Source organism: Rissa tridactyla, chromosome 21 (genome assembly GCF_028500815.1).
Source record: "Rissa tridactyla isolate bRisTri1 chromosome 21, bRisTri1.patW.cur.20221130, whole genome shotgun sequence".
In the NCBI taxonomy this organism is placed as follows: Eukaryota; Metazoa; Chordata; class Aves; order Charadriiformes; family Laridae; genus Rissa; species Rissa tridactyla.
The window spans coordinates 5446269-5469313 of NC_071486.1; the positions used below are offsets into that span (position 1 = coordinate 5446269).

General features: G+C 52.9%; 2 protein-coding genes across 2 annotated transcripts in view; both read left to right on the forward strand.

Moving 5' to 3' along the window:
- The window catches only part of CR1 (complement C3b/C4b receptor 1 (Knops blood group)), an 80045-nt gene that overhangs the window by 3454 nt on the left and 53546 nt on the right, over positions 1–23045 (forward strand). Inside the window, exons 2-19 of the mRNA XM_054181602.1 lie at positions 1570–1732; positions 2882–3040; positions 3524–3715; positions 4253–4352; positions 4901–4986; positions 5388–5600; positions 6156–6338; positions 7511–7699; positions 8186–8380; positions 9252–9434; positions 9803–9991; positions 10339–10518; positions 17856–18055; positions 18309–18469; positions 19340–19442; positions 20316–21045; positions 21532–21723; positions 22389–22488. Of these exons, the coding sequence (XP_054037577.1) occupies positions 2953–3040; positions 3524–3715; positions 4253–4352; positions 4901–4986; positions 5388–5600; positions 6156–6338; positions 7511–7699; positions 8186–8380; positions 9252–9434; positions 9803–9991; positions 10339–10518; positions 17856–18055; positions 18309–18469; positions 19340–19442; positions 20316–21045; positions 21532–21723; positions 22389–22488 (3284 nt within the window). The 5' untranslated portion in view covers positions 1570–1732; positions 2882–2952. The remainder of the gene's footprint in view (positions 1–1569; positions 1733–2881; positions 3041–3523; positions 3716–4252; positions 4353–4900; positions 4987–5387; positions 5601–6155; positions 6339–7510; positions 7700–8185; positions 8381–9251; positions 9435–9802; positions 9992–10338; positions 10519–17855; positions 18056–18308; positions 18470–19339; positions 19443–20315; positions 21046–21531; positions 21724–22388; positions 22489–23045) is intronic.
- Positions 12096–17380, forward strand: LOC128900179 (complement decay-accelerating factor-like). The gene is made up of 5 exons (XM_054180980.1): positions 12096–12522; positions 14236–14412; positions 15249–15428; positions 15918–16100; positions 16671–17380. Exons 1-5 carry the CDS (start codon positions 12423–12425, stop codon positions 17246–17248), a joined length of 1218 nt encoding a protein of 405 aa, XP_054036955.1. The 5' UTR covers positions 12096–12422; the 3' UTR covers positions 17249–17380.

Sequence of the window (23045 nt, forward strand, 5' to 3'; positions counted from 1 at the left end):
ACCAAAACGATTCTATGAATTCAGGGAAGTGTTTGGAGGACGGGTGTCTGCAGGGGAGGGCACGCATCCCTGGCTTCTGGGAGTTGGGCTGGAAATGGTGAATCCTGCACCCCAGAGCTACGGCTGCCCTTCCCTTCCCTCACCGGGTGTAAGGGTATTTTTATTGGAGCTGTTGGAATTCAGATTTTCAGGTTTTCCATGGAGCTGTTAGGGTAGGAACACTTTTTTTTTTTTTTTAAAGCACATCTCTTTCCAGGAAAAAAAAGAAAGTCAAGAGGAGCAACTGGTGTGACTCGAACTGTGACTCCAGCATCTGCAGGGGAACCGGCTGGTCCCGAAGGGACTCACCAGCTGCAGCCGGGAGAGACGTGGTCAAGGAAAACCTCTTTTACCCTCTTTATCCCGCTAGAAGTGGTGGGTTGAGGAGGTGCTAGGGGTGTTTAGCAGCTGTCGGAGCAGGAGATGGCTTTTGGCACGGCTGTGCCCTGGCTGATGCTGGCAGCCCTGCGCACCCCGTGCAGGTGCTAAACGACCTCCCGGTGCCCGTGGGGAAGCTGCTGATTTTTTGGGCGCATAAATCAGCTTGTTCCGAGTCATCTGGGGGGAAAAAAGAAATCTAGAAATCCTGTGTTTGTCTTTGCGATTAACTGGATTCTTGTACCTGTTTAGTGGAGGTCAGTGCCTGGTCGGGAGTAACGAGGGGCCCATTGTGAGCGAGCCCCGGCTCGTGGGGCGAGGGCAGGCGGCCCTTTGCTGTGTTTTGCAGAGCAGGAACTAAACCTCTTTCATTGCGTTCTGGCATGGACTCAGGTGAACTTCAGAAAGGTAAAATATATCCCATTCAATGCAGGGATGTGGTAAATTTTTCTGGCCAAAAAACCCCTGATTTGGCAGAACGAAGCACTACTTGCGAGAAGCACAGCCCAGGGCAATAAGGCCGTTGCCAGATTCTTGATGGGGATTCAAGCCTGGATGAAGCCGCGCGCAGCTGAAGTGCAAAAGGAACAAATGGTTACGACTTCTGCCAAAACTCTTGTTCCTGGAAAATGACCCGCCAGTGACAGCCGGATCGGGGAAGAGCTTTCACAGAGACGAAAGGCAGCTGGGTTCCCATCACGGGCCTGGGTGGTCAGCTCTGAGTGATGCTCCCCGGGACCTTGTGTGCTGCTGAGCTCCAGCTGGTGTTGCTTTAATGGGATTAGGTGGAGCTGTTTGAAGAAACCATGTTTTGAACACTGGCTGTAGGCTTTCAGGGTCAGAAGGGATGCGCTCGTGGTTGACATGCCCCAGGTGAAGCGTTCCTCTCGAGGAGATCCTCATTGTGCTGGGGACTGCCACTGGCCAGGTGCCGTTGCTGCGGGGCGGAATGGGCAGCGTCCTGCTCAGCAAGGATCGTTTCAACAAAGAGTTGGCAGCTCCACACAGAAAACAAACAATTTCAACATCTGCTTGGGTCGCATTCAGTTTTCTAGTGTTTCGCTTTGTGGGTTGAATATACAACTTCCTTCTTGCTTAGAGGAGGAGTTAATGATTTATGGGTCAACTGGCATAACTCTCCGGTTTCTGCAGAATTCAAACTTTTCTGGATGGAGCCATATCTGAGCATGCAGGCGTAACTCCTCCTTCAGCGCCGTGGGGCTGGGGGACTGGACAAGGACAAGGGCAGCCATCACTTCGTCTTGCGTGAGCCGAACACGCCGGGTCTCTCCATCTCCTGCTGCCAGACCTCCAGGTAACACCACTTCGAGCAATACGGCTTTAGGCGACGTTTCTCCTGGGAACTAGGTTGGAGCTTTCTTGCAACTCTATCGGGCGCAAAGATGAGTAAGATAAATCAAATTAAACCAAGAGCTGTAACAAGGATTGAAGGAAAGCCAGAGGAATGAAACAGCCACGAGAAGCGGTAGGTTTAGGGCAGAAAGCATCGAGACTCTCGTTCCCAGGAGGAAGGTAGGCACGTGGAGCGTAACATAACTTTGGGAGGGTTTAGGGTCATAAGTGATGATCCTGGATAACAAAGTCAGAGAGGGCCCTTGCTGACGTCTGGGGGTGCCAGGTTAGTCCAAATTGCACTTGAATTCTGTTTTGTAAAGTAATTGTCCTCCTGAAGGACTTGTCTGCTTTGTAGCTTTAATCAGTTAACGTTATTAGCAGAGAACTGATGTATCTTTTTGGTTAGACGCTGCCCGATCTCTCTCTTTCTGCATGTAATTTATTGGTAGGGGGCTGTACTGACTCCAGCGGGACTTCATCTGACTAAGAATTTGCTTCCAAGAGATTTATTACTAAAACAAGGTGTTTTACCTGTAAGATAATTTTCAGGGGACTTTTTCCAGAAGGCACAGATAAACTCATGGCCCTGCAGGTACCGATTTGGCCGGTCGGCTGGGAAGAACGCTATGTTGGGGATACAGTGTTTTTAAGTCGAAGCTGACAAGCTATATAAGTATTTATATTATGGTTGGAGCGGAGCTGTTCAGTCTTTCTTTTTAAAAAGTTTATTTTCAAATTTTAATCAAAACTTGTCAAAAATGCGAATGGATGAGACTAGTGCAATAAAGCCTGTGGGAATCGCTTAATGGCTACAGTTAGTTGTGCTGTTTACGTTGTATTTTCCCGTCTCTGGGTCTGCTCAGCTGGACCCAGCCTCCCTCACCCAAACCCAGCTCTGCCCCAGCTCCTCCGTCCCGGCTCTGGGTCCCGTCGGCCGGAGAGGAGCCAGCAGCGGAGCCGCTCCGCTCTCCCGGAGTGTTGCAATAGCTCCTGCAGCTCCCGGTCCACGGCCACCACTGTGGGAACTGCTGAGGGATGGAGATATGAGACCCATCCCTATGAGCTATGGTTCTCCTGAGTGTAAATAACCCCCCTGCTCTTTTTACAGGTATTTGGCCTAGAAAAAGAATGTGGTAACTTCTGTGGGGTCTCCGGACGGGGAGGCTGGAATAAAGAAAGATGCCAGCTTCGGAGCCGAGGAGGCAGAGGGATCGTGCCGCTCTCCTTGGGTTATTCCTTGCTGCTGCTCTTGTCGTGGCTGTCCAGAGTAAGTGAATGAGTCCGTCGGGGGTAATCTGAGATCCCTCAAAGGGAAACCTTCTCCCGGGGTTTACAAGACTTGGATCCCTTTTTTTTTTTCCATGTTGCCTTTGCATTTTGAGAACATCGTAAATCTTTGTGATCAGAATCTATCTTCCTTTGCCTTTTTTTCCTTTCTGTGTAAAACAGATGTAAAATTATTCCAGCTGAAAAAGGTGCAATGACTTATGCTAATGGGGGAGAGGAAACGGTTAATCTGGAGTTTGTCTCCAGCCTTTGAAACTGCTGGATGAGGTGCGAGGAGCACAGGACCTCGTGGGGTGATGCCCCCCAGCCTCGGCCACCCCCAGTTGCAGACTGTGCTTCTGTTCTTTGTTTCTAGCTTTAAGGAGTTTTAAGGCCACCAAAACGTCCTCGCCTGGACCATCAGAGTAAATCAGGCCCGAACTCCCACCGCTTTTCCTCCCTCTGATGGAGTTTCTTTCGGTAGGCGTCTGCGATGCTCCGCCGCGTATCCCGTCTGCAGAACTCAAAGAGGAGCATCAGGGCATTGCTATGTTTCCCGTGAATTCCAGAGTGGAGTACGTCTGTCGTCCAGGTTATATAAGAAATGTCAATGCCCGAACCAGTCTTGTTTGTGGAAGGAACAATAGGTGGCATGGATCACTGGACATGTGTACACGTGAGTATGTATTTGGTTGACTTTTGATTTTGTTCTTTATTCGGTGATGCCGTCAGCTCATTGTGTTGGACACCCAAAGGGACCTCATGGGATGGTGGGACACGAGTGACCTGACACGAAGCCCTGGTTGTGTTCCGCAAAGTACTGGCAAGGATGGCAAAAGCTGGAATCTGTTTTGATGTTGACTGTGTTTGATTGCCCACTCAAAGGATGTTCTTCTGCTCAGGCACTTCGTAACTCTTGGTTCAAAAAAACCGAGTATTTCAAGCTTGCAGTAGGAGAATGCTTTAGCTGGGAAGAAACACTGTCGCACTTGCCAGGGTTACTGCAAAACCCCGCTTCGACTGCAGTAACCCTGGCTGCAGGTCATGATGCATCGTGAATGATGGAGTAATTTAGGGTTGGAGGGGAAATCTGGATGTCTCTGGTCCCCAGCCCCTTGCTCAGTATTGGAGGAGTCTTCTGCTTTCCTGCTGCCATTTCCTGATTCTTCAAGAACGTGAAATAAGAGCTAACTCCAGTCCTGTTGTCCCCCAGCAAAGCTGTGTGTCTACCCTGGAGAGCTGGCCAACGGCAGACTCATCCTCGAAGGAAGGTTCACTTTTGGTGCGGCAGTGAACTTCACCTGCAACACTGGGTAAGCCGGCGGCACTCAGGGCACGGGTCGTCTTCTTCCCCGGCGATTTTCTTGAAGTTTTTTCCTCTAGATTAAAGGCTGTCCTGGCAGAAGCCTTACCAGTGTAGGTAATTGCAGACTGTGATTGAAATATCTCGTAAGCTTTCCTCTGAGAACTTCAAGACTGTCAGAGTTTTCTTAATCTCATACTTTGAGGCAGTTCTTCCCGAACTCAAGCTTACTCTCCTGGCCCTTTCTAAACCATTTCCAATGTTTCAGTGTTGTCTTGAAGAAAATATATCAATACTGAACTCAGAGCTGCAGTGACAGCTATAGCTGGCTGATACAGTCGATGTTTTTCCTTAAAAGTCATGTGTGGTTTTTTTTTTTTTAATTTAAAAAGTGCTTTTGTCAAAAGCCAGTGTGTCTTTGAAAAAATGACGTTGATGGCAAATTTCTGATCAGCTGTAATTACGATAAAGAAGCCAGAACCATCCTGGTGGTGATGTTATAGGTAATACATCAAAACTGAGTTTGTCGAGTGATTCCCTCTCCCCTCTTTCACACAGGTTCAGACTGGTTGGAAATTCTCAAATTCGATGTGTGATTAAAAACGGGGTTGTTACATGGGACAGAGATATTCCCTTCTGTGAGGGTAAGTACGAGTTCCTTAATGGACTTACAGTTGAAATGCTACTGGGGGTGGATACGGAAGCAGCTGGGTTGCCCTGCTGAGGATTTCAGGGGAGCCTGGAAAGACATTTTTCCTTTTGTGTTTTTCTTCCTGCATCATCCGGCAGAAATATTTATTCGCTGTCTGGGAGTAAGGCAGCTTCATGTAAGACTGGTACATCCCCAAACCACTCGGTGCCCAGGTCAGAGCTCTGCTGTCTGGGGGCTGGCGTGCAGCTCCCCTGAGACCTGCCCTTAATTTCTGACCCTTCTGGCACCTTGTGTTTCGGTTTTTTTCTTACCAGCCCTTTGGTTCAAAACAAATTAAGTTCTTTCTCTCTTGTTCTTCCCTCCCTCTGCCATTTCTCCCTCCTCCCTCCCCAGCAATTCCATGTTCACCCCCTCCAAAAATAGCTAACGGAGAGCACAGCGGAGCTGACAAAGAGCACTTTGAATATGGAACATCTGTCACATACCGGTGTCACGCCGTCAGAAGGGGGGAGAAACCTTTCTCGTTGGTGGGAGATGCCTCTATTTTCTGTACGACCACAGACAACATAAACGGTGTCTGGAACAAGCCAGCCCCGGAGTGCAAAGGTGAGGTGGGCGATTGCAGGCTCGTCGGGGTGGCATCACCCGTAGCCCCTTCTCCGCTCCCTACAGCTAAAGCTGTTTTCTTCTCGGAGCCGTCTCTCTCCTTTACCTGGTGGAATCGCCTCTTGCAGACGAGCCCCTCTCATTTTGGCAGCAGCAACAGGATTTAGGGTCTCCCCTGGCGGGGACCGTGGCTGCTCGTGGTCACTGACTCAGCAGGGGACACGGAGTGGGATTTCAGTAGCGTTCGCAGCCCAGACGGTGCGTCTTGCCTGCCGGCCTGTGTAAAACATAATGCCTGCAAAGAATTCAGAAAGCTGCTGTGATACCTGCTGCCCTTTCCTATGTTCATTTTATGCTTTGCCTTAATAAAAAGTATAAAATAATAACAATAATGAATATTGTAAGGTGTTCAAAAGCATCACATCAGCCTGCTACCTTGTCATGTCCGTTTTCAGCCCTTTTGGTGAACGCATGTTATGCTGTGAGAATGTTTTTAGTCTCCTAATCTCCCCTGTCGAGCATCATTTCCTAAGTGGTGGCGTTTCCCTGCCGCAGTGGTGGGCTGTGAGCATCCCAGCGTGGAGAACGGGAAGCTGCTGAGCGGGTACCGGGCTGAGTACACCTACAGAGACACCGTCATCTTCGACTGCAACTTCCGCTACGCCATGAACGGCAGCGACACCTGCACCTGCAGCGAAAACGGGCTCTGGGACCCGCCGCTGCCCCTCTGCCAGCGCAGTGAGTGTGCTGCGCCCAGCGCTGCTCCGGCAGCTCTGCTTCCCTGCGGTTCCCACCCATCGCACAGAATCTGAGTGGTGGGGGTGGGAAGGGCCCTCTGGAGATCGTCCCCTCCAACCCCCTGCCAGAGCGGGGTCACCCAGAGCAGGTGGCACAGGAACGCGTCCAGGGGGGGTTGGGATGTCTCCAGAGACGGAGACTCCCCCACCTCTCTGGGCAGCCTGTGCCAGGGCTCTGCCACCCTCACAGCAAAGAAGTTCCTCCTCATGTTGAGATGGAACTTCCCATGGTCAAGTTTGTGCCCGTTACCTCTTGTCCTGTCCCCAGGCACCACCGAGAAGAGCCTGGCCCCATCCTCTTGCCACCTGCCCTTTAGCTATTGATCAGCATCGATGAGATCCCCCCTCAGTCTTCTTTTTTTCCAGACTAAAAATACCCAAATCGCTCAGCCTTTCTTCATCAGAGAGATGTTCCAGTCCTCTCATTATCTTGGTGGGCCTTTGCTGTCCCCTCTCCAGCAGTTCCCTGTCCCTCTTGACCCGGGGAGCCCAGAACTGGCCCCAGTGCTCCAGCTGTGGCCTCCCCAGGGCAGAGCAGAGGGGGAGGATGACCTCCCTCCACCTGCTGGCCACACTCTTCTTGATGTCTCCCAGAATGCCATTGGCCTTTTTGGCCACGAGGGCACATCTCAGAAAGCATTAGGTCATAAAAGTGATGGCTCCAAGATTGAACTTTTTGATTTTTGATTTTTTTTTTTTCCTGATGTCTCTGTAGCACTAAGGTGACTTCAGGAATTTATGACTTGGGGCCATAAAGGCTAAAGCCTTGTCCCATTCCAGCTGGTGAGCATTTCTCAGGAGAATTCAAAGGGACTAAATTAACCTCACTACACTTTATTTTGAAGTTTGTTGGGAGCCTCAGATAGCATAAATTTTATTAGAAATTACATCTCGTTCTAACAGGGAAAATTACCATGCAGTCTGAAATTATGCATATGTTTTCATTGGTCTCCTTTGCGTTCAGTCGTTAGTGTTATTGAACTCAAACGATTAAGTGCACCTCAGAACAACGTGAGCCCCTGATTTTTACCCAAATTCTTTCTCTTTACACACCATTATGGGCCTTGCTGGTTTATCGCTGGCGATGTCCCTAAATGGCTCTTTCACTCCTAGGTAGCTGTGACGACCCCCCAGATGTGCCTAATGCTGTTAAAGCAAGACTTGCTGGCAATTTGTTTCCTGTGGAGACTGTCATCACCTACGAGTGCAGGGAGGGCCACCAGTTCAGCCCGGGAGAAACCACACGGCACATTAAGTGTCTGCCGGATTTCACGTGGACTGAAACTCCGCATTCTTGCGAAAGTAAGTGTACGTTCCTTCGGCTTGCTTGCCCTTCTGATTTGGCAAAATTATTACCAAACGACGAGACTGTACGTGGTCCGCTGCTGTGCAGATGGCAGGGTGGGGGAGAGCGAGGGGATGCTCCGGGTGATGTTTGGCATCTCTGGTCTTTGCTTGGGACTCTTGAACTCCTTTGATTTGCTCCCCAGCCCCAGGGTTTTCTCTCCTTTATTTACCAGTATGCTTTCTAGTCCCTTCAACCTGTGGAAAAAGTCATTGCAGTGTCGAGGGCCCCTCGTGCCATCCCAGGGGAGGCTGGGGCTGCAGAATCCCTTGCAAACAAACATCCCGTCCCCCAGGAGCGCCCAGGGATGGTGGTGGGGCAGATTTAGTGTTGTGATGTGTCTGTGTCTTACAAAGCATTCGCCCTCCTGTGTACAATCAACCTGCTGTCGGCCAGATGGTTTTGCCGTGGTTCCACACTCACCAATGTTTGGCATTTCTCAGGAGTTCGTTGCTCAAATCCAGACATCAGGAATGGAAGGCCCTTACATGTATGGGTGAAAGACGATTACGTGTATGGAGACACACTGGAAGTTACGTGCAATGATGGCTTTGCTTTCAGAGGCCGTAGCAGTAGCATTGTGCTTCAGTGTACCATTGACGGTAGATGGGATCCAGCAGTACCGGAGTGCACACCAGGTAGGCGAGAGCTGGCGAAGCACGTTGGCTTGGCGACTGCTTGTTTTCGACTGCAAAGGCTGGGGTCACTGTATCCAGCGGAGCTGTCTGCTGACATCCACAGAAAGATCTACAGGGGGCATTAGGTGGTGGTGGTAGTAGCCAAGGAGAGTTTTGCTCCGCTGCAGTGTATCTCCAGATGTAGTCCTCCTGTGTTAACTTGGAAGAAGGAGGCAGCAAAAGATCCAGATTAATTATATTGCCTGGGGATTGCTGTTGGAAAAGTCCGGGGTTTGGGCAGGGGGCTGAGCTGGTGTCTGGGGGGTGGGATGGGAAGGTGGGTGTTGGTAGCTCTTACAGGCTCCTGAGAAGCCTGGGAGACACTTACCCGGCTGGAAGGGGATGTGGTTTGTGCTGCGGACGACAGCTGGGCTGCTTTGCTGACGTGAGGCTTGGGAGCAGAGGACGTTCCCAATGCATTTCCCCTCTCGGAAGAAAATGCAACAGCATAAATAAGTGACGCTGCTGAAACTAAAAATCCCCTAACGATGGGGGCACCACAGCGATATAGGTGAGCTGCTGTAAGCTGCCTGAGCCCAAAATCTCAGGAAAAGCTTGCCAGGAGGAAGGAGCCTGCTCCGCTTCAGAGGCTCGGTTGGGCATGGACCCAGCTCTGCAGCACGTGCCTTTCCCAGCAGCCTCAGAAAAACCTGACTGTGGAAGCAGAAACTCCTCTAGTGTTGCAAAGGAAGCACTGAGACCTGCATCTGGATGATAGCCACCTTTTTTTCCAGGGTTCAAATGTTCTTAATAACTGTCTTCTCCACAGAAACCATCTTCACTGAGTTTGTTCTGAAAATACATGACATCCTTTATTTTCTGTTGTTTCTAGTACCTCGTTGCCCAAAGCCAGATATTACTCATGGAACAGAGGTCTATAATAGCAAAAATGACTACACAGTTGGGACCCAGCTGAGGCTGGCGTGTGATTCGGGCTATCTCCTCAGGGGCCAGGACTTGACGGTGTGTCAGGCCGACACGAGCTGGTCTCCCCCGTTACCGTTTTGTGATACAGGTATGTGTAACACCGCGCTGAGAAGAAATCTCATGCATCAGTATTCAGAAAGAGCAGTCAGAGACAGACCTGCCTTCAGCATCTGCTTCTGGGGAGCAGGACGACGATCAGTGGCTCCTGGGCTGATGGCACTGAGGTGGCTTCTCCCTGGAGATGTGACCCAGGTGGGAGCCGAGCGAGGAGTGGGAGCCTTGAGCCGGTGTAAGAGGCTAGAAGCCAGGCAGCAACTTCATGTGGATCTGCCACACTACAAACATGAAGTTAACTCTTGTACTGACTTCCCTCAAGTGATTTTGAGTCTCACCTGAATATGATAATCGGCATTTATTTATTTATTTATTTATTAATCAATTCCCTTTATTCCACAGTCTGTGGCCCCCCTCCAAAAATCACCAACGGGCAGAGCTCTGGCCTGGGGCAGGAGCAGTTTCCCTACGGCACAGAAGTGAAGTACAGCTGTGTGGAGGGTCTGTCCCTCATTGGGGACACCTCCATCTACTGCACCTCTGACGACGGGGTGAACCTGACGTGGAGCGGACCGGCCCCGGAGTGCAGGCGTGAGTCGTTTCTCCCCGACGGGCTGAGACTGGAGCCAGGAGCTGGGTACGATGCTGGGGCTAAGCCCCAGCCCCGTTACCTGCCCTGGTCCAGGAGCTCCAAACCCAATGCCCAGGCGGCTCCTCCGGCTCCTGCGCGAAGGTCTCAGCACCACGAGCTGCTCAGTAACCCCAGGGACTGGTGGGGTCTCCCTGGGGGCGGCTGCAGGCAGCTGAGGATCAGTTCTCTGGAGTGTAAAAGTGACGCAGAGAGCATGGGGAAGAGCGGCTCTGCGCCGCCTGACCTGGTCCCGCGTTGTCCCCGGGGAAGGGCAGCGGCCAAAGCCCCCCCTGCTCTGTCCCCGCAGTGGTCCGGTGCCCCAAGCCCGCAGTGGAGAGGGCCAGGATGACTCCGCAGAGGCTGACGTTTCCCTACGGGGCAGGCGTGCGGTTCTCCTGTGAGGAAGGCTTCGTGCTGCGCGGCGATGCCGAGAGCCGGTGCCTGGCCGACGGCGCCTGGCACCCGCCCCTGCCCTCCTGCCAGCCAGGTGGGTACCGGCCCCCGGCAGGTGCTGGTCTGCACAGGCTGCTCCTTTGAATCCCCAGACGCAGGTGGGATTCGCAGGGAGTTTTCTCCTCCACCTCCTCCCATTACATTATTTTTTTGGCATGCATTTTCCTTTCAGTTCATTGTCCCCCGCCCTTGATAGAGGAGGACATGACGCTTCGCACTCTTAAATTACGGTACGAGGTGAATGAAACCCTGTCGTTCTACTGCAGACGCAATGGCAATCAACAAGTAAATACACAATCTACCTGCTCAGTTAACGGCACTTGGATACCACCGCCCACGTGTGTAAGTACCACCATCTGCCCAGGCTTTGCCTGTATCTCGCCCCATTTAGAGCTGGAATAGCTCTGTCTGACCTCAGGTGGCTGCTCCGTTACAGCAGCGCTGGGCGAGGGGCTGCAGCGGGAGGGGGATGCTCCGCACGTCGGTCCCTGCAGCGGAGTCTCATGCCCTCTGCCTTTGTTTGGGTTCTTTTAAAGAAAAAACGGGATACATGTGAGAAGATTCTTCGACGCAGGGAAGCTTTCCAGTGTGGAATTCCTCTGACAGAACTGAAAACTCTGCTGGAAGTCCAGAAACTGTACCTGGAGATCCAGAAACTTGAAAAGGATCTAAGAATCACAGCATATGGCTGACTGTCGTCACTGGTATCATAAGACCCGTCCTCTTTGCGTGTTGGATAATCATGCTGACTGAGCATTTTTTTATGACTTCTTAATTTGTGCTAATACTTAAGTAGCCAGAACAAAATCTACCAATCAGTCAAGGAACAGATTTGGTCATATGGGGAAGTCAGAAAGTGACTTTTTCTGGCTCGTTCTGTTAGAGCTCGCTGGGTTGGGTTTGCCCATCACTTTCTGCATTTCAAAGCTTTCCATTTAGATGCGTTTGTTATACTGACAAGTGCGTGGTTAGAAAGGAACCGAGTGGAGAGTAAACTTTTGTCGGAGCCGAGCAGACGCTGTACAGACAGGCACGACCATGGCAAGAGCCACCGACCCACACTTGCCCACAACTGCTGCACCTCCTTCAGCCGCAATTCAGCACAGCCCATTGCTGCTCTGTTCATTTATCTCGCATTCATTATTGTGAACAAGCACTTAACTGCCTAATTAGCGGTGACCTTCAGAGCAGGCGCAATGAAGAAAACTTCAAAGCCTGTCTTCTAGCATAACAAAAAATGCCAGGTTTTCTTCCCAGGCAGGACAGACGTAGCTGGGGCCACGGCAGTGCCACTCACCGCAACCAAGAGCGGTTGTTGGGAATAAAAGCGTAAAGGAAGAAGCAGCTGAATTTTTTTTCTGCAATGTCCAGTAAAGGGGAAGCGCTCTGTTAGCATGCATCTTGTGATCGGACCAATACTCCTTCACCACCAGATTACAATAAAGCTGCAATTGCAATGACAGCTGTGTCTGGCTTTTAATAATTCTGTCCTATCTACTGGAAAGGAAAGAGGAGGTGCTTCAGCAATCAGTGCTGGATTAGGCTCGGAGGGCTGCTGTTCCCTGGGCAGAGTGCGGGGGTGTGCGGCAAGGTGAATCTGCACCACCCAGCAGCGGCTCCCTGCGCTTTGGACACGAGGCCAGGGTGCTGCAGAGCCATTCCAGCTCTGAAATACCTTTATTCCCGCTGTCCCCAGCAGGGCAGAAGGCAGAGCAGTGTTCTCTCTCTCCCACGGTACATCCTCCCTGGGGAGCTCAGGGAGGGCAGCCCTCGCCTCGGGCAGGTCAGAAGGGCCGGGGGGTGGCAGTGTCAGCGGGGCTCGTCTGGCCTGTCCCCAACTTCCCACGGCTGCTTCCCCTTCCCCGGCACGCTGCAGCGGGCTCTCAGCAGGGACAGGCTCTCGCCTGCCCACGGCGCTTGCCCGACAGCTCCTGCATCATGCCGGCGTCTCTCCTCCACACCATGCCGGCGTTTCTCCATGGGCTGGGGCAGCTCCTGGCAGTGGTGGTGCTCGTGCTGCAGCCGGCTGGGAGTCTCGGTGAGTGTCACTCCCCTGCTCATTTTCTTTGCTTCTGTGGCTCATCTTTGCTTGCGAATCAAACACGTAAGGATCAGGTTAGGAAAATTCAGCGGGAGCCCTTCCTCTGGCTGCAGCCGCTGCTGATCCCTTTCTGTGCCTGGTGTTCCTGTAAGGACAATCTGAGCTCGGTGGTGCTGCTAATCGCCCGTTTCTCCTCTTCTGCTGCACGTCTAGATACTCGCAAAGAGCCACCCAAAATTCCCAATGCTTCTCAGAAGTCTCACGTTGGGGTACAGACCCCCTGGGAGCGGTGTTAAGTGCGGCTGGCTCGGAGGCTACGTGCTTGTCCCTGGGACAGCCTGGGGCCAGGTCTCTTTGTAGAACTGCTCCTGCTCTGGGGTTCAGAGCTTGTGTCGCAGGCAGTATGTCACCCTTCGCCTCGACCATCCGTGCGGTAGCTGACAAGTGGCTCCCAGGGTCAGAGGATGTCGCTACGGTTTGGGCTCAAAGATGAGGATGGTGGTGGGATGGGGGGACTCAATTAGACAGGCAATAGCTTTTACTGTTTAATTAAAAGGCTCATAGTTAGCAATTTGAGTGGTATCAGGTTGATACCAAGGTCGATGCTCGAGCGCTGAGGCAGCCTGTAGACATCTCGAAGGTAGCTGGTGCATTCTCACGCATCCCGCAGACTGGCTTCAGGACAGGAGAAGTGGGGATTTGCTGACTAATGTTTCTAGGAAGGGGAATAACTCAGTTTCTGACAGCGAAGTCGAAAGTTCCTTTAAAAATGGGCCTTTTCAGAAACTTCTCCAGTGTGTGCAGCATCCCCAGCCCTCCCTGCAGAGGCATCTGCTGCCCCCCAGCTGCCAGCACCGCCTTTGCAAGGTTTTTTTTTAAATTTACTTATTTTTTTTTTAAATTTACTTATTTTTTTTTTAAATTCACGGTGCTTGGTCCATTTTCCAAACATAACCAACAGAGCGCCGATACCTAAGCTGGGGCCTGGGGAAAACACAGCGGTGTTCAGAGATGCTCTTCCCATGGGTATCGGTATTCAAGGAGCATTGCCGGCGCTGCCCCGACACGGTGCGGGTGTGGCGGCGCCTGGGATGCTCTACCAGGCTGTGAACCAGGTATGACACTAACACAGGCACACTGTGGCTTGGTGACCTGCCAGCACCTCTTGTAAGGCGTGAGGGAATGCCGGTTATAGCTGCCTTGGTTTAATGTTCTCTCATACTGTAGTTTGTGACCAGCCCCAAAATATTTCTCATGGGATATACAGTAGCTGGACAAAAAAGTGTCTTGTTGGGACATGAGTGACGTGTGTGTGTGGTAGAGGTTACACACTTGTTGGAGAACCTCTTGTTTGTTGTAAATCTGGAGATGGGGTGCCGGCACCCTGGCGTCACCCCACTCCTGAGTGCACAGGGGAGTCGTTCTGCAACCTGCTAGAGCAAGTACCGTCAGGCGAGGGCAGAGATCGTGTTTGATTGTGTGCGATGGAGAGACCATGTTTGATTGTGTGCAATGGAAACGCTACACGTTGGAGTCTACCGGCGATGACTGCTCAAGCACGCTTGTTTGACCCCTAACCTCTCTGCCTCAGTTGCTGCTTTTGTTAAACTGATTTGTCTTCTCTGACCAGAGGGAGGAGCAGTGACCGCTGGTCACCGTAGCTGTATTCAGTGAGAATAACCCTGAAAAGCCCTGTTTGGTGATCCACAGAGGGTCAGTGTCCTGTCCCAGCCATCGCACACGGGCAGCTGAAACCTGCACAGAACTTCACCTACGGCAGCACGGCCACGCTCAAGTGTGATGCCGGCTACGTCCCCACGGGTGCCACCACCCTGCAGTGCCTGAGCAATGGCAGATGGCACTCACGGATGCCCACCTGCGTCCTAGGTATGCTCAGATCTCTTTTCTCCGTACCTTGCCTCCCATGTGTAATTGCCTGCTTGTATTTCACTAAAAGCACGTGCGGTGTTGGCAGGAGAGGGGTTGGAGGACGGGCACCACCGCCAGCTGTGCTGCCTGATGTTTGGCAGCAGGATGCAGGGGAGACCTCATCAGTCTCTACAACGACCTGAGAGGAGGGTTTAGCGCGGGGGGGGTCAGTCTCTTCTCCCAGGTATCAAGCAATAGAACAAGAGGAAATGGCCTCAAGTTGCACCACGGGAGGTTTAGATTGGATATTAGGAAAAATTTCTTCACCAAAAGGGTTGTCAAGCATTGGAACAGGCTGCCCAGGGAAGCGGTGGAGTCGCCATCCCTGGAGGTATTTAAAAGGGGTGGAGATGTGGCGCTGATGGACATGATTTAGTGGTAACTTGGCCGTGCTGGGTTCACGGTTGGACTTGATGATCTTAAAGGTCTCTTCCAACCAAAACAATTCTGATTCCCCTCTGCTCTTTCACCGCCCCGGGTATGGTGGCAGGCTGTCCTGCCCTGCTGCAAGGTGCATCCAGCGAGATGCAAAAATGCCCAAGAATAAAGACTCATTAGATTCACCACGTCCCTTGGTGGACTTGTCACCATTATTTTTTCCCCTTTCAGTTTGCCCCCCTCCCCCACAGCGATGCTGAGTGTCGCTGCTGCCCCTCGCTTCCCTCCGGGGTTTGTGCCCTTGCGCGGGGGCAGGCTGGGCCCCCCCAAAGGCAGGGCTCGACTCCGTGCCCGGCGGGGCTGTGGGGAGACCGCCCAGCTCTCAGGGTCCCTGTTGTCCCCTGCTCTGGCGCCAGGTCGCTGCCCCTACCCTCCTGCCATCGATTACGCGGACCGAAGCCCTCAACACACCTTTCCAGTCGGGACAACCGTGACCTACTCCTGCAGATATGGATACACTCTGCTCCCCAACGTCTCCCCAGTAACTACTTGCCTTGAAAATTTCACGTGGTCTGTGATCCCAAAGCTTTGCCAGAGTAAGTACGCCATTCCCTTCGCTTTTCCAACAAAGCATCAATGTAATGATGTGGAAATAACAAAATTTTCAAGTGATGCTGAGCCATAAAGACTTTATTGAGCCGTGCTTTGGCTTCACTAATAATAATTTTGCTTTTCAAAGGGTAGCGTGGCTGAAAAGAAATAGCTGCAACTCACGCTGATTATTTAGCTGTTCAAACAAGGATGGAGTGATGCAGCTAGTGACATGCCATCCCTTCAGCACAATTTATAGTTAATCACAGGGCTCAGATCATTCTGCCTTCCAAGAGAAACGGTTGTTATCACATAATTACCGTCCCTGAGCATGCTGGGCCTGGTGAGAGAAGTCTGTCAGCATTAACAGGCCGCCTGGCAGGTTCTCTGGGTCAGCAACCGCCACCGGGGGAAAACACCCGCGTGCAAATGTCTCCTGCTCTCCCCTCCCGAGCCAAACCATGGGAGCTCCTTCTGACCCGGGTGTTCCTCAGGGGTGCAGTGTCCCAGCCCGACCATCCTCCACGGGAGGGAGACCAGCCCCAGGAAAGCCGAATACACCGTTGGGCACCAGGTGGAATTTCAGTGCGACCCCAGGTACGTGCTGAGGGGCAGCCAGAGGATCCAGTGCTGGGCCGACGGGACGTGGAGACCCCCGGTGCCGTACTGCGACAAGGGTGAGCGCGGATGCGGGCAGCGCGGCGGGTGCCGGGAGTCGCATCTCTGCAGCGGGTAGGAACAGCAGGGAGAAAATCACGTAACCTGAGCATCAGTTCTCGGAGAAGGCGGTGTTGGGAGAAGGGGTCCAAGTCCACAGCATTACATGGCTTTAAGGTTTTCATCTTCTATCAAAACTGTAATTGATTAAATGTTTTGCGTAAAGGGACTCGCAGCCATTTCTCAGAGACTGTTCAAGGGGTTTATGACACTTGCAATTCCCTGACCCTGCTGATGAGCAGGATAATTTTTCATGGAAAAGGGATGGGGACAAGGGAAGGTTGGCTGAAGGAGGGGGGACGGAGCCCATGCTGAGGTCCTGGGGCCGTGCCGTGCGGGGGTGGTCAGTAGCTGGGTCAGTCTGGGAACGCTGGCAGAGCCAGGGCCAAACCTAGCGAGGAGGACTTTGAGGAGAGCAGCCCTAAGTATGAGCATCGGGAACCGGCTTCTCCTGCTGCTTCCCTGCACTGCTCTGTCGCCCTGCACGAATGAAGAAAATCATCATTTTTCCTTTCTCTATTCTCTCGTAGTTTGTGGCCCCCCTCCAAAAATCACCAACGGGCAGCACACTGGCTTGAGAATGGAGCAGTTTCCCTACGGCACAGAAGTGAAGTACAGCTGTGTGGAGGGTCTGTCCCTCGTTGGGGACGAGTCCGTCTACTGCACCTCTGACGACGGGGTGAACCTGACGTGGAGCGGACCGGCCCCGGAGTGCAGGCGTGAGTCGTTTCTCCCCGACGGGCTGAGACTGGAGCCAGGAGCTGGGTACGATGCTGGGGCTAAGCCCCAGCCCCGTTACCTGCCCTGGTCCAGGAGCTCCAAACCCAATGCCCAGGCGGCTCCTCCGGCTCCTGCGCGAAGGTCTCAGCACCACGAGCTGCTCAGTAACCCCAGGGACTGGTGGGGTCTCCCTGGGGGCGGCTGCAGGCAGCTGAGGATCAGTTCTCTGGAGTGTAAAAGTGACGCAGAGAGCATGGGGAAGAGCGGCTCTGCGCCGCCTGACCTGGTCCCGCGTTGTCCCCGGGGAAGGGCAGCGGCCAAAGCCCCCCCTGCTCTGTCCCCGCAGTGGTCCGGTGCCCCAAGCCCGCAGTGGAGAGGGCCAGGATGACTCCGCAGAGGCTGACGTTTCCCTACGGGGCAGGCGTGCGGTTCTCCTGTGAGGAAGGCTTCGTGCTGCGCGGTGATGCCGAGAGCCGGTGCCTGGCCGACGGCGCCTGGCACCCGCCCCTGCCCTCCTGCCAGCCAGGTGGGTACCGGCCGGGGGCGCGTGTTGCGCATCTGTGTCTGCCCTCGGGGCCCCCCCTACTGCCTTCCCTCTTCGCAGAAGAAACAGCTGACGTTTACCAGGCAATAGCTGCGTTTTCCTTGGCAGTCTTGTATAAAGCAGGCGCTGAGACAGGGCAGGAGACACCATCGTTACTGATTTTCTCCTCAGTGCACATTCGTACTGACAAACGTTGATCTGCAGACTCCTGCGTAGGGATGCTTGGGTTGAGACACTGACAGAAAACAGCAAATGTGTAACATCTCCCAGGGGCTGTTCTGACCTTCACCCTCCCCTCTTGAAGGGCCTGGGGAAGTAACTGTGCTTTAAGGCTTGGTTTCACAGTTCCACAGATTTAAGGTCACCTGCACTGGCTCAGTCTTCACAGATTTCTGTTTTTTTCTACTTCAGCTCTTGCTGAGCCGCCTCTTGCTGTGGGTTTTCCTTTCAGTTCTGTGTCCACAACCACAAGTGGCCAAGGGAAGGCTGAAAAGCACTTCGGAAGTTAAAACGTGGTACCAAACAAATGCGACTGTCACTTTTGAATGCCTTGATGGATACTACTTTCCAGAGGATGCAGTCACGGCTTCAGAAGATTCTTGGACGGCCACGTGCTTGCCTGATGGCAGCTGGACACCGCTGCCCAAGTGTGTAAGTACCATAGTCTGGCTGAGTCCCTGGGTGGATGCTGCCTGGCGTCTAATATGATAAATATCCGCTTGAACGTCTTAAAAGCTTTTGCTTTACGGTGCCAGTGGGGGATGCAGACTGCACCGGGGCAGAGCATGGCAAACGGGACAGACATTCGGGCCCAGAGCGGGGCAGTGGGTGGCTCTCCATCTGCTGCACTGCAACATTGCATGCTTTTTTCCCAGGGTTTGGTTTGTTTTACTTTACTTTTTAGCAGACAAAAGAAGATGATGCTGATGTATGTGAAGAGGTTCATCACATCAGAGCGCTCTTTGAATGCGGTGTGCCCACAGCAGAACTGAAAACTCTATTGGAAATACAAAAACTGTTTCTGGAGATTAAAAAACTAGAGCTGGAACTAGAAAACTTGAACAAGTGAGTCCCGTAATGCACTGTAATGATCACCTTTCCTTTGGTGACCACACGGTTTCTGTAGTGACAATGTCTATACGAAGGCTCTCGGTGACACTATCGTTCATGCTTGCATGCGTCTAGCCAGAGGAATAATAACCGGTGTATGGGAGACTGCTTTTTCCACGCTAGATGCTAGAGCTTAGAGAGATTTTAGCTCTTGTCCTTAAATCTGACAAGCTCGATTCCATACTTAGCAAACGTGTTTTTTCACAGTTTATTTTAGGAAGCATAGTAAGAAATTAAATTGAGCTCCTTCAAGTCACTGAATAAACTGCACTAAGCTGAGAGAAGGGGGACTGAGGTCCAGGGAAGTAAAGTTCTAGCGGAGATGAGTTCCTGGGGCTCTAAAGGTGCTTTTGCCGCGATCTTTTGGCCGGTGGTTTGGGCAACAACAGATCCCCTGCCCGTGCCGTACCGAACTCAGGCTGTCACAGCATTAGCGAGCTGCTTCTGTCCAGAAATAGCAGTGAAGTGAGCGTTTAACTACCTGATTTTCTGTTAATCTAGCTCATGATTTCTATTCCTCAAGTTAAGGGCAGTTACATATAAGAAGTGCGTTTGCAAAGGCTTCTATTCTCTTATCCCTGGATTTAAAGCAGGCAACAGGTTTCTGGCCCAGGACTGTACTCGACAGAGGTCTGCGGGGTGTCATCTTCCATGTCCCTATTTCTGGCAAGCAAAGGCTAAGAATAGACATTGCAATTTTAAGGGTAGAGAATCGAAGTGCTCTTACTACTCAATCAGCGGTGATCAGAGCTCTGCGATGCAGCAATTACCCCTTCCCTTCAGGATTACAATAAAGATGCAGGTGTAACCATGGGTGTCTTGTAGTCTGTCACTGACTTACAGTGGTCCCACGGTGGCTCTGACAGAGAGCCCTGGCAGGTCCTCGGGGTTCTTGGGAGCCGCAGCCAGCACAGCAGCGCGCTGCTGGGTGGGAGCAGGGGGAGCACTCATCTGCAGTTTGCAGCGGTATATCATTGCCAGATGCGGGCTTTTGTGAGCTATTAGAGTTGCTTAAAACGTTACTAGAGCCTAAGGCACAAAAGGCAGGGAGGAGGTGGTGTCTCACATCTTCAGGCAGAGAGATGCTCGTGATAATGCATCCTGTGCTTCACCACGTCGCGGTGAGCTCCGCAAGGAGAGGCATTCTCGGAGGCACTGCGGTTCTCCCTGTGCCGCAGGGAGAGCAGGACTGCACCCTCCTGGTGGGACACCTCGCGCCCCTCCGCGTTGAGCTCCCCTGGGACTGCAAACACAAGGTGTCTTATCTCCCCGTGCAAGGCTCGAAACCCATAAGCATGAATAAGAACTGGGTGTTACATCCCACACGTGTCTCAGGGTGCGTTTGAGTCGTCGTGACTGATGTCAGACGGGATATTTCAGAGTGTTAGTCAGTGCACAGATGCATTCGCTCACACCCATTCCTAACTACAAATGAGTCAGGCGAGCAAGAAAAAAAATTAACAAACAAAAAGGATAATGCTTTTTTTTTTTTTTTTTTTCCGTTAACTGTGTTTATGGAAGATCAGTGCTGCGTTACCTGCCAGCAAATGACTAAGTAGGCATTTTCCTACCCTGGATGCAGCCTGGGGCTGTGGGGGGGTCTCTTGTGCTCTGGTAGCATCTGCGTTTGATAAAGCCGCGCTGGTCAGCACTCACCTCCAGCCGCAGGTCAAACAAGAGGGTTGTGTTATTTCCCCAGCCCTTATGGTGGGGCAGGAGGACCGGGAGGCTTTACCCGAGGCTGTGGATGACAGTTGTCCCCACCCCTGGCTGCTTTCCATGTCCCTGCTGGAGGGTTTAGCTCCGCGGGTGTTCTGGAAAGGTTTACACTGCTCTAGAGGCTTGTAAGAGTCTGCTGCGCTGCATCTCCTCCCAGCTCCAGAAACAGCCCCTTGGAGCCGACGGTGCTCGACAGCGGAGCACGGGAATTGCTGCGATGAGGTCTGGAGAAGCAGGGCAGGGGAAGCACCCAGGCACCCTGAGCTGGGGGGCACCCCCTGTGGCACAGGGGTCTGGCCACCGCGCGCTGCTCCTGGCCCTGCTGGGGCTCCTAGGCATGCCTGTGGCTCGCGGTGAGTATGGGGATGCGGGATGCGTGGGGAAGACCAGCGAGACCTGCCTAGGTCCCACCTTGCTGCTCAGGCACTGGGGAGGGTGGTGCCACCACCCCCCCAAACCTGGGGACCCAGTGCTTGATGCTCTCAGGGATGCTGTCATGGATGCAGCCCCGCCTGGCGCCTTTGCCTGGAGGGGAAGCCTGGGCGAGCCCAGCCGCGCTCCTGGGATGCTCACTGGGGCTGGGGAAGGGGCCAGGGCATGGGGTCCTCACCCAAGGAGGTCTCCTGCCACAGGTGACTGTGGGCCCCCACCTCGCATGACCCACTCCAGACCGTCCAGCGACAGCAGCTTCCCCGTTGGAGCCAGGGTGACGTACACGTGCATCGAAGGCGCCGTCAAAATCCCTGGGAGGTCGGACACGGTGGAGTGCCTGCCCGGCGAGCGCTGGTCAAAGCTGCCCGAGCCCTGCGGCCGTAAATACCTCTTTTCTCTGAAACACGGCTCCATCCCCTCTCTCTCGCTTGACTTAAAACTTCTGCCCCTTACGGCGACTGCTCTGCCGTGGCATCACCCCTCCCGGCCAGGTCCAGACCCCCTTCCCTTGGCTGCCGCTGGTCAGAGCTGCTGATGGCGCAGGATCCGTGCTTGTCGTCGAGGGGGTCAGTCGGACGGTGGCTGGAGCTCAGGATGCTCGTGCATCTCCCGAGCCCCGGCTGCACGTGCATGAGAATTCTTATTTCCCACTAACAGCTTTGCCCGTGCATTTAACGCACCTCCATCTCCATTTTCCAAAAGATGCATTCAGCGGGGCAGCAGCCTGGTACGAACACAGAATTCACCCGCGATGAACGCGAGGAGCTTGGCAAAAGCTCTGTATGAGACCATTTCTGTAACTCCAATGTTTATTTTGCGTGCCTCTGGCGGGCGGCTCTTTCAGGCCCGCTTTCCTTGACTGCCAGGGAGCTGCGCTGCCCCGACAAGGCTGCGGTTTGCTGCCCTGACCAAGGAGGACGAGAGGATTAATTTCTTTCCCGTTGGGACCAACGTGAGCTACGTCTGCCGCCCCGGCTACGAGAACACCTCGGAAAGTTCCCCCACCAGCACTTGCCTTGAAAACCTGACGTGGTCGGAAGCTGCGGAGCTGTGCCGGAGTGAGTGTCTCCTTCCCCTTGTCCAAAAGCAGCCGTGGAGTTGGGAGCAGGTCAGGTAGCTAAAATGCAGCCGGGTCGTTATCACCCCAACAGCTACATGCTTAATACAAAATTAGGTGGATATTCCTTGACATTAATACTTAGTAGGTATTACCATAACAACTAATACTTAGCAGGACTATCAATAGTTTTGTTTTTTTTAATTTTCCTGCTGGCATGAACAGATATGTTTTGATTTTCATGTTAATAAATATGTTCACAAAAGGACACTTTTTGCACAGGACAAACGCCAATTTGCAATTCTAGCCAGCTTCAAAATGAAGACAAAACACATTTCTTGGGGGAATCCATGTAATATTAAGACTGATGAGGTGGCAGCAATACATTTGTCACAGACGAGTAGCTTACTGCCAGTCCATTGAGATGGAAACGCCTCTGCACGTCCTCTCCCCTGCCCTCCTGCGAGATGCTCCCGGCTGCCAGTGCGGAGCCCTTACGGGGATCCACGCAGCTGGTTCTGGCTCCTGCCAGCCCGGCTGTGACTCCTGGGAAGTAAAATGCTTTGGTCCCTTTGGGTATAACCCTCTAAGCCTGTGCCTTAGTTCTCCTTTTTGATGTCTCCATCGCCGTGTGTCACCGCTAACGCTGGCCTCGCTCCCTGGCAGGGAGGTCCTGCGGCGAGCCGGGAGCGCTGCCCGGGGGCAGGACGCTGGTGCTCACCGACCTCCAGTTCGGCGCAAGAGTGATGGTGTTCTGCGAGGACGGGTGAGTCGCGGGGCAGTGCCCGAGCTCCGGTGCCGGTGCTGGGACACAAACTCCGGTCCGGTGCAATCAACTTGTGGACACGGGCTGGGCTGCGATTTCACCGCTCCTGTGGTGTGGCTCCGAGTGCAGAGCGTGAGGCTGCTTTTCCACTTGAATTACAGCTTTGGGCCGGGAAGGAATAAGACACAGCTGGAGGGAAGGGCCCGGGGCCTGAATTTACGGCTGCCTTTTCCTCCAAGTGTCATCCAGAAGAAATTTAACTGCCCCAGGTTATCTATCCCATGGCTGGGTGGACCACGGGTTTATAACTATAGACTTCAAAGCAGGTTACTTAAAATATTTCAAGTTAACGTGTTTGAGAGAAATTGAATACAATATGTTTGAATTTTAAAAATCTATGATGTTCTGCTAGAAAACTGCAACGAAGCACACTTGGCATCGGGCAGTGAGCTGACTCACGCTTTCTGCCTGCTTTCAATCAGGGCACATACGCAGCGGACTGACTTGCAAAATGAAGCTCTTAGGGCCGCAGCCAGCATTCCTCCCTCCCCAGCAGG